At 44.8% G+C, this 10,959-nt stretch overlaps 1 protein-coding gene across 2 annotated transcripts in view; it reads left to right on the plus strand.

The window, feature by feature from the left end:
- The window catches only part of SHANK2 (SH3 and multiple ankyrin repeat domains 2), a 407,070-nt gene extending 396,528 nt beyond the window's left edge, over nt 1-10,542 (plus strand). For both annotated transcript variants that reach the window (XM_054200512.1, XM_054200513.1), the window contains one exon: nt 9,969-10,542. In XM_054200512.1, coding sequence (XP_054056487.1) covers nt 9,969-10,542 — 574 coding nt within the window. The remainder of the gene's footprint in view (nt 1-9,968) is intronic.
- Nucleotides 10,543-10,959: the final 417 nt, after the last annotated feature.

Below are 10,959 nucleotides of genomic sequence, written 5' to 3' on the forward strand. Positions count from 1 at the left end.
TCAGTTCATTGGAGAAAAGCAAACTATCATGTAATCAAGAGTAATCCCACATGTGTTACATTTTAGAGAAAGAGCTGGCTTGGACAGTGTTGGAAGTTAAGTGGCTTTTCTGTCCTTTAGCTTTTTTAATCCTGATAACTCACCTTTGGCAAATTACATAGTCTTCATTATGGAATACAGAGACTGAATTTGGAAACAAAACCACACAAAGCATTATTTCAATGTGGCTGAAATCCTACTTCTTTCCTGAAAAGCAAACCCCAATGAGCATCTTTGCAAATTAAAGGGAGGATCTTGGGATATACCAATATTGAAAGAGCTGTGAGGTAATAAATAAGACAAGTTGACAGTGGCACAGAGCAGCAAAACTCTCGTCTGCTGTTTGACTGTGGAAGAAAATGACCCCCCACAGAATTCCCAGTGGGAATGGAAGGTAAGAGGGCTGTATTTTATTTCCTTCTGTTTTCAAAACCGATGTGATTACCTTATTTTTTAATCGAGCTCCAGAAAATTAGGTGAATTGGAGATAGTAAAAATGATCAGAGAAGGTTACTCAGGGTTCCTTTTTTAAGCTGAGCAATAAATCAGAGACAGCAGAAGAGATCCGACTACCTACAGAAAGTAAAAGTATGTTCTAAAAGGCGCTGCAGGCATATTCCTTTTCATCTTAACAAGGGTGAGGCAGAGAGATGTAAAGGGAGATGTTCACTTGTCGATTCACAAGTCCTGCTTGGAAAGCGGCGGTGGGTGGTTTGCCGGGTGGTGTCTGCCCGGCTGCACCCATGCCCGCTTCCCAGCCCCCCGTGGGGCAAGGCGGCACCTTCCCCTCCCTCTGAGCTGAGCCACGTCCCGGGGATGGATGAGAGGGGATTCACTTCCGAGCTTGATAAAGAGTGGGAGAGAGGGAGCAAAAGGCTAATAGCAAAATGCTCTGATTTCTTTTTCTTGTGCGATGTGTGTTTGTACCCTGAACTGGCTGCATTAAATTTCGGTTCTGTCCTCAAAGCTGCCGGCATAAAAGCGATGGATGCATGGTAAATGCTTCCCAGAAAAAGGCTTTTTTTTTTTTAACTGCTTTTACTCCTGCCTTGTCTTTTAAGAAGTTAAATAAATGACAGCCTTTTTAGCCCAATTGCATGACTGACGCAATGTTTTACAAAGCTGTCAAATATTATGACCAAGGAATACCATCTTGCCAAAATTCCAAGTACTAAAGCTAATATTTAAATTTTAAAGCTAAAAATCTTAGAATGTATTGATTTTTTTTCTAATATTATGAAGCCTCGGACAACCATTCGTGGAGCTTGTAGCCCTTTTCTGTGAGGTAGCATTAGAAAGGGAGCAAGGAATTTTAGCTCATGGAAAGCAGGGATTCTGCTAAATTAAAGAACGACTCGTTAGTTCTGCTAAAGTGATAAAAAACGAGTACGCCTGTTCATATCCTTCAGCCAAAGAGAAGTATTGGGAAGTGTTATAAATAGGAACATTGTTCACAGGCTCGCTTGGGTTATGTTCACAGCGCTAGCAGCCTGAGGAAATTAAAAATATATATTTGCTCACTGGGAAATACATGAAGTTATAGCCCGGACAGCTGTTCCGAATATCACTAGGAGTCACTTTTGCGTGGCCAGTAGATGTACAGTTCGAGCTCAGTCATGGCAATTGCCCCATTAGGGTAGCGTAGAGGTGAATTAAATTGTAGATAGTTGGGTAATGGCTTGTGACAGACCCATAAAAATATCTTCTTTCTACGTTTTTGATAAATGAGGATTAGGAAGAGATTGTTCTATAGTCCTGAGCAGCATTGCTCTCTCAATTATTACATTAAAAAACGACCCCAGTCTTGCTTTTTTTCTCTGCACGTTGGTTTAGCAATAATTTTACACGGTGTATTTATAGTTTTCCATGGTTCTTATGGAGACACTGAGTTTCAAGATTTTTAAATAGAGCGTGGAAACGTTTGACTGGAAACCATCTGCTTCTCAGCGGCAGTGACCAGCCGTGGGATAGGAAAAAGGAGACTGGTAGGGGAAGGAAAAAGAGGAGGAAGCGAAAGGATGTGCTTGCTTACTTTGCACTAATAAAAGTGTAATTAAAGGGTTTGATCAGTGGTTGTAGACTAGAGCTAATCCCACTCCCGGTTTTGGTCACCTTCATGAATTTTTGGAGATCAGCCCTGGTGACAGAGGTAGTCAGGCCACAACATCCAGCCATCACTTCCTCCATTTTTGCCCATCCTTCCTTACAGAAAAGGTGAAGGTGTTTGGTTACGGGGCTCCGATTGACCCAAATACCCTGAAGCCCCAGTGATGAGCTTTGGTCGCCATTCCCATTTCCGAAGTTGGGTATGCACAGCCTGAGAGGTGGGAAAACCCAGCGTGGGGGAGCCCCGTGGCTTGGCAGGGGATGCTCCGCTCTCAGCGAGCGGGACAGGGAGGACAGAACGTGTAACAGCAGCATCAACCATGATGCTATAAATACAGCAGTGCTATAAATTCACTTGAGAGGCTACTGACTTTTATATGGAGCTGATAAAAGAAATGGGGAGAAGACTAATGGAGGGGTTTTTATCAGGTTAAGGGAGGAGTGCTCGCTCTGTCTGTGAACCCAGCAGTCGCTTAGCAACATGATGATCAAGTGCGAGCCTGCGAGATCAGCTGAATAATGTCAGCGTGATTAACGCAGAATAGACCCAGTGGCTGCGAGGGAGAAAAAACACAGCCCCCAGTGAAAACAGCATCCTTCCACCACCGAGCCAGTGTTCTAAGAGGGAATAATGAACAGCAACTGCTGCTGCTCTCCACCATCACCATACCAAGATGATGAATAGCTTTGCCAAAGGGAGAAACAATTTCTGTTTCAAACAGTGCTTATGTTTCTCTGGCTGGGTTTGCACAGTGTCCCTCCCGTGGCCTCTGGGGCGGGTTGGGCGTCACTCCTGGGACTGGGAAACGCTCATTATAAACGTGGAGGTTTAGAGCATGAAGGATGCTTAACCATGCAGGATCGAGTTCTCCAGGAAAAATAACCTGTGCTGTGTTGGCAAAGCATGTTTTAAAAGTGCAACCACCTATGGCCAGGGGTTTTGCCCGTCTCTGAATATTTTTTTTGTGACTAGCTGGAAAAGTTCCTCTTTCTTCCCAAACAGGTAAGGCAGAACTGAACTTAGTAGTGAGTCCTGCGTTTGGTTTATTGTGAATTGTGTCTGGATTTCGCAGTTGATGAAATAAGTATCTTGTGGGATAATTCTCAAGCCTTGATTTTCCAGTTTACTGCTGTCCCATTAGATTCATTTCATTTCGTTAACCGTTTGTCAGCCAGTTTCACAGGATTGCTTGCTTTGTCTGTAATTTCTGCAGTGTTTCAGTCATTCCATTTTGTCATTTTTATTTGCTCTCATGACTGCTGTTGTCAGAGGAGGGTCATGCTGAAGTGCCATGAAGTAAGTGACGACCATAAAGCATAGAATATTCTGTGTTGTACATTCTGCTTCTCTTTAATGCTCGCTCATTGTTATTGCATTGCAGTGGTTTTGGTGTTGACTTTGTTACAAAGTGCAATGTGGATTAGGTCATCCTAATCCAGAAATGGTAGCCATTCTGAAACCAGAAATAGGATATCATCTCAAGCTGAAATAAAAGCCGCTTTCATCAGAGAAGTATTCGGCAAATGTTTTTATAACATGAGCACGTAAGACCAGATTCCCGAACTTACGTCTGAGCACCTAGATAAGGGGCGTGATTTTTTGAATATGCCCAAATTCTGCTGGATTTTTGGAGGGTGTTTTGGAGGGTGGAAGGGTTGGGCGGGATGGTTAGTGCATTTTTCCGTACCTATGTGAAGTTCATAGTAAAGACGAACTAGCCCTTGAGATAATCAAGAACTGCTGCGGTCATCACTGTCGAGTCTTTCATCCTTGGAAGCTGTGGGATTTCCCCCGTTCTCCTTCCAGCTTCCCTTGACCTGTTTCCCTGCAGCTCTCCAAGGAGAGAGGCTGAGGCCGAGTTCTGGTCCTCCTCCCCTCGCCCGCACCATCCCCTTCCTGCCGCTGTCCTGACATTTGTGCCATTCACATGGAAACTGTTGTTCTGGAGCAGACTCCCACAGACTTTAACGATTATTCTTCACTCCAGCTGAACGGTGTTACTTGCAACAGACACTCACCGTTTCTCGATTCTTCTCACTGAAATAACGCTGCTATAAGAAGCTCTGTATCCTGCCAGTCATCGCAGCAGCCCTTCTTCTTCATCTTCCCCCAAAACAGACAATTATTGTCTTACATTCCTACCATATAATTTTCCTTTGACAATCCAAAAATAAAGTAAAAATATTATAAGAGATGAAGGCAAAGGTTTGGGTTTGTGGGTTTGGGTGTTCTCAAAAAAGCTGTAAAAAGTTAATTTCTCGCAGTACCTCCGTGTAGGGACTCATTTCACTCATTGGTTCTCTTGGCTGTTAGGATTTTTTTTTCAATGACACAATGGAAGAGCTTTGTCAGAAACAGCCAGTCTTTTGTCAAGTTGCAGGATAAAACGCCTCCCATGGGAGCGTAATGGTCTGGGGGGGTTTTTACATGGGAGACTCCTAGGAGCTGTTGCAGCGTGCCATCTTTCTCTGATTTCCTTCTGATATTAAGTTAACAGTAAATTTGAATCCTGGAAATCTAATTTAAAATCCAAAAGAATTGCTTACCTTCGAGCTGAGTTGATGGCTTCTGTACTTGGAGGCCGCATCGTTGTGACATAGGAATCATATATTGTGATTTTAATGCGAGGCAACATAATGGGCATCGCAGTCAGTGCAGTCTTACAGCAGCAAATGTTTATAAATTACAACCATATGCTGATTCTAACAGAGCAAATTTTATTTAAAATAATAATCAGACTTTTCACCTTTTTAAAATAAAATTTGGGTTTAGGCAGGTTTAATATGTATTTAATACGTTTAGTATAACAGATGATCAAATAAGGCATAAGAAATTGCTCTTATTAAAAATCTGGAAAAGCCACAACACAAGAAAAACGTGCCTGCTTTCCAGATGGAATGCGCTTGCTCCTTATTGACCAGGATACCAATCAACCGGAAAATGCAAGACAGCTGATGGTTTCAAGGCTGTATCTGCATCACAGATTGTATCGGAGATGTCATAAATTATAATGTGGGATGCATAGGAGTTACACAAATACGCGTGGGTTTTTTTCCTTGGATTACAATTACAGCACAGCAGACTCTGTAACATGCTGGAGCTGATATGGCAGGGGAAAGAAGGGAAAAAAAATGAATCTTGGAATTAAAGACTTTCAACTGACAGCCTGGAAATGCAACCGTGGGCTTCAGCAGACTTGCATGACCTTCACGAGGGCCGTGGCTGCGGAGCTGAGGGCAGAGCCGGCTGGAGCACGGCAGCCGGGACCCGAGCACGAGCTCGGTCTTGCAGGTTGCCCAGTGATTTTTGCAGGCAGCGGGTGACCTCGAGTTGCTGTGGTTAAACCTTGCCCTACGCAGGACCGCTCTTGCAGCGATGGGGACATGCATTGGTCACACACTTGTCGGTGTTCCCAAGTGTGCAATGGAACTCAGAACTTTCTTGAAGAAGGTGTGTAAGATTAAGTCCGTTAACGTTGGCGAAGTGCTCTGAGATTTCTCATAAAAGGGTTAATGTTTATAAAAGCTTAGAGTACTGATGTGGCTTTAAACTGAGCTGCTATTGAAACCTCATTAATCAGCTAAAATAAAAAAAAATCATCTTATCATACTTCCAGAGATGTATTTTAATAGTCAGTAATCCTGAACCTGTGGCTTGAAAAAAAGGAAGATGCCCACAGATCTTTTAATGTTGCTTGTGGCCCTGTGAAGCCATTACCTTGATCCAGGCTGGCAGAAAGCAAAGTACGACGTTGCCTGCATTGCTTCGGTGACCCAGCATTACTGCCCCTGCGTCCGAGAAGGGTAGGGGGCACTAGGCTAAGGAATACTTAAAATAAGAGCACGTAGTTTACTTTTTGGAGGTTTAGTTCTAGTGGCTTAACATACTTTTTTTAAAGGAAAAGTGATGATGATTTCCTGAACAAGGATGGACGGGGGGGGTCTCTGAAAGGAACACCACAGAGAAGCAGCAGCAGAAGTGAGTTACAGAGCAGGAGGCGCACACTGAGCCAGAAATGATCTTTCAGCATCTCGCCTAATAGAAGATAAATTTCCATCATCCATTTGATAACCGCCACAATGGGTGTGAATACAAAACCATCATTTCTAGTATTTGCAGGACAGGAATGTTAAGTAAAAGGCTGATTGTAGGTAAAGAGACAGGGAGAAATTTCTACATTTATACAAAACTCATCCTGCTCTCGCAGTCACTAGGGCAACACTATTCCAACCTGTTTCAGAGCAGGTTTTTTGTTGATTTCATGCCTTATTGAAGTGTGTGAGACTCCTAATGCTAAGTTAAAGTAGGTAGAAATAACTTGCTCTCCTCGGTTAGTAGAATTTAATAGTTTCTTGCCATAGACTTTTATTTGTAAGAATGCTTAGCTCCAGTCCTGGAAGACAATGAGAGCCATTAAACTCCAAACAAATCACAGGAAACACTCAAAACCTTGCCAAGTGTTTCCTTTCTTTGTTAAATTACAAAGACGTAAGTGCTAACAGTATTGTTCCTACTGTGTTTTAAGTGAAGTACCGCTCTTTCAACCCTCGAAAAGATCCCCCTGTTCCCACTGAAATATATGGACCAATTTGTGGGAGATCAGTGGGATTGCTCCTGTGAATAACATGTACTTTCTCCAAAAAGTTATTCTTAGTGCTTTTCTAATGACATGGTATCGGAGCTTTATTGAAATGCGACTCGCTGCGATAGGAGCGTGCTCTGAACCTGGATGTAGCAGTGCCGGAGGTTACCTGATGTCTGGGTTTGCTACTTATGTGCCAAAATCCCAGCCGAGATGCGGGGGGGGGGATGTAGATAACAGGGTTCCCAACAGCCAGCAGCAAACCAAGGGAACACTGAAGTTTCCCTACTACCAGGACTGCAGGAAAGCTCGTAGGAGAGCAAGAGATTAACAGCCCGTTATCATTGCCTCAGGTTATCTGCCTACATTTCTTCATGTTTGGTAATGGATGAGTACTTCTCGGGGCGGGGGGGGGGGGGGGAGCGGGTTAGGGTAGATGATGAGGAAATGCTTGTACCACCGCCTTTTTATTTAAAATTTTAACCACTCTGCTGTTCAGGGTGTGGGTGACCAAAGTCAAGCCACTCTCCTTCCATGGGCGTTCACGATTGCATTGCGCTGGGGAGCAGACCCGCTGAGACAGGGTGACCCTGCACGCTACACCCTCCTTCCCAGCCACCGCGGTGCCTAAAGGGGCTCCAGGAAAACTGGGGAGAGACTCTGGATCAGGGAGTGGAGCGCCAGGACGAGGGGGAATGGTTTTAAACTGGAAGAGGGGAGATTTAGATGAGATATCAGGCAGAAATTCTTTGCTGTGAGGGTGGTGAGCCCCTGGCCCAGGTTGTCCAGAGAAGCTGTGGCTGCCCCATCCCTGGAGGGGTTCAAGGCCAGGTTGGACGGGGCTTGGAGCAACCTGGGCTGGTGGGAGGTGTCGCTGCCCAGGGCAGGGGGTGGCACTGGGTGATCTTTAAGGTCCCTTCCAACCCAAACCATTCTGTGATTCTACTTCACAGGAAGGAGCAAAGCCGTCGTGATTACCTAGGGCAGAGGAGCAGGAGAGGGCATCTCGTTTATGAAGCAGATCTAGTGGTGAGGGACATACCTCAGAGACAACAGATGTGGGGTTTGAACCCTGCTTCATGGATCAATTTGGTACTTTATTTGGTGGCAATTAACAAAAAAATCCTTAAGCAGTGACTTAAGAAGAGACCGCAGTTTCTTCCGTAGCAGTACTTTAAATATGGGGGCTCCAGAACTACACTCGTCCTTTGGCTCTATAAGCTCTTTCCTGCGCAGTGGTGAATCTGCCGTATGAATGAAAGCATTTGTATCTGCCATTGTGCACCCAGGTCACCTTCAGTTCTGCCCAGGCATGATGGGTCTGTCCTGGGGACAATCTGGCACTCAGATACAGAGGGCTTCGGCCAGGGTCTGGGTTAGAAATATAACTGCAACGTCCTCCAGATCATCCTCTGGAGTCCACAGCATCGCTTCAAGGATAAACAAGTCCTTCCTTTGGTCTGGAAGTGCCTGAAATTGGTTGTCTGAAGGTTTTCCTAGTTGGCAGGGTATTTTAAAAGTGAAAACCTCAGGAGCTTCAGGCACCCAAGGGTTGAGTGGCCCAGGTGGCCAAGAGGGCCAACAGCATTCTGGCTTGTATCAGGAATAGCGTGGCCAGCAGGAGTAGGGAAGTGATGGTGCCTCTGTACTCGGCACTGGTGAGGCCTCACCTCGAGTGCTGTGTCCAGTTCTGGGCCCCACTGTACAAGAGGGACATGGAAGTGCTGGAGCGTGTCCAGAGGAGAGCTACCAGGCTGGTGAGGGGTCTGGAGACCAGGGCATATGAGGAGAGGCTGAGGGAGCTGGGCATGTTTAGCTTGGAGAAGAGGAGGCTGAGGGGAGACCTCATTGCCCTCTACAACCACCTGAAAGGAGGCTGGAGAGAGGTGGGGGTTGGCCTCTTCTCTCAAGTGAGTAATGACAGGACCAGAGGAAACGGTCTGAAGTTGTGGCAGGGGAGGTTTAGGTTAGATATTAGGAAGAATTACTTTACTGAAAGAGTGGTCAGGCACTGGAACAGCCTGCCCAGGGCGGGGGTTGAGTCACCATCCCTAGAGGTGTTTAAGGAACGTCTAGATGTGGCACTTCAGGGCATGCTCTAGTGGCAGAAATTGTAGGGGGTTTTTGTGTATGTATGGCTGGACTTGATGATCTCAAAGGTCCTTTCCAACCATTAAAAAAAATTTTAAAAAAATTAAAAAAAATCCTGAAGTGTGCACGCTGACTTGGCAGACTTTTCTCGTGAGAAGTAAGGCCTGTGGAGTTCAGCGTTTTATGATATGAGCAGACATCAACCTGGATCTTCTGCTTCTAATTTTGTTCTATAGGCAGTAGACAAAAGCAGACTGGTCTGCACCTTCACTCACCCTGTCAGCCTCGGCGTCAGGGCTCGCCTCTCGGCAAGTTCCATGCCTGCTTAGTTTGTAATCTGAAATTTCCTTTAGGCAAGAGAGAGGTGTCGGTGACTTGATCACAACTACATCACCTCTGGGCATGCACGGCAGCAAGAGCTGTGTCTTCTTATGTTTCGTAATGAAGCTGCCAAGGTATAATTTCTGTGTAGAAGGAAATGGACACGGAAGTCCTTTTATGACCCTTAGAAGAACTGTTTCATTTTTAAAGCACGAAAAGACCAGCTGAACAGAAAGGGAAATGAGAGGAGCTTGTGGAGCATGTTCTGTGAATGAATGGGAATACAAACATGCCCTAAAATTCACCAAGTAGGTGTCCAAAGATCCAAAATCCAAGTTAATAATATGCTTCTGATACTTTCCATAACTGCTGTTATGACCTAGGTTATCTAAACATCTACGTGTGTAAAACTGGTAGGTTAAAACTGAAATGAAGGATCCCGCCCCTCCACACAACGAAGGGAAGACAACTCCTGATTGCGCTTCATGGGGAGCACAAAGTGCCCGTGTGCTTAATCCACTCGGTGTCTCTGGTTTAACCGTGAGTTAATTTGGTGTAGCCTGAAAAAGGAAGAATGTGCTCTGGAAGGTATTTTTTCAAACTGCTCATGAGCAAAGTTTTTGTTTTTAACTATGGCTTACCATTGATGATCGTTTGATGGGAAAGATGGAACAATGCCATCTTGGTACTGTTAACCTGATATTGCTCATTATTAACCATATTTATTAATTTATTATATTATTAACCATATTTATCACGTGTTGGTATGGAGAACCTTTCAGCTGGTGGCTGATGTGTCTAACTTTCCGTGTCTGTTTACAATTGCAGGAGCACGGAAGTCATGAGTACTGTCTCAGGTACACGAAGTACAACAATCACTTTTACTGTCCGACCTGGAACCAGCCAGCCGATCACACTGCAGAGCAGGTCCCCAGACTATGACAGTAGGACCTCAGGAGCAAGACATGCTCCAAGCCCTGTGGTTTCACCAACAGAGATTAATAAAGACATCATGCCTGCTCCTCTGACTGCTTCTGCTTCAGCTTCATCTCCTTCTCCAACTTTGTCCGATGTATTTAGCCTACCCAGCCAGCCCCCTTCTGGGGACTTATTTGGCTTGACCGCAGGGCGCAGCAGGTCTCCTTCTCCCTCAATATTACAACAGCCAATCTCAAATAAGCCTTTTACAACTAAGCCTGTCCACCTGTGGACTAAACCAGATGTGGCAGATTGGTTGGAAAGTCTAAACTTAGGTGAACATAAAGAAACATTTATGGACAATGAAATAGATGGCACTCATTTACCAAATCTACAAAAGGAAGATCTGATAGACCTTGGAGTGACTAGAGTTGGGCACAGAATGAACATAGAAAGAGCTTTGAAACAGCTGCTGGACAGATAAGAATAGCTATTTTGCCTCACAAACTTCTGTTGATAACTAGAGATGGGCTGGTACTGAAATACCCCAAATGCCTTGTCTGTCTGCGAGTGCCAGCAAAATTGTGGGGGGAGGGGGAAAACAGCTTAATTCCTGGTACTCAGGTAACGCAGACTGTATGCTACATGCCCAAACAGAAATCTAAATATGTTACACGAGTGGGGCCATTTGATTTCAAAGTTGTGGGGAGATACGAGAGAGAGAGAGAAAATTGTTAACTTCAAAAATATTATCCCTTGATAACGCCCCTCTGCTGGAACCATCACGTACCACTTTTCTTTCAATATAAAATTGCAAGCATTTCATTTTTTTAATTGAAAAGCACTAGATTCTCTTCTTGATGTTCAGTCTCCGAGCAGGCTTCCTTCCCCAACCCTCAGT

This window comes from Rissa tridactyla, chromosome 4 (assembly GCF_028500815.1).
Source record: "Rissa tridactyla isolate bRisTri1 chromosome 4, bRisTri1.patW.cur.20221130, whole genome shotgun sequence".
NCBI classification, from domain to species: Eukaryota; Metazoa; Chordata; class Aves; order Charadriiformes; family Laridae; genus Rissa; species Rissa tridactyla.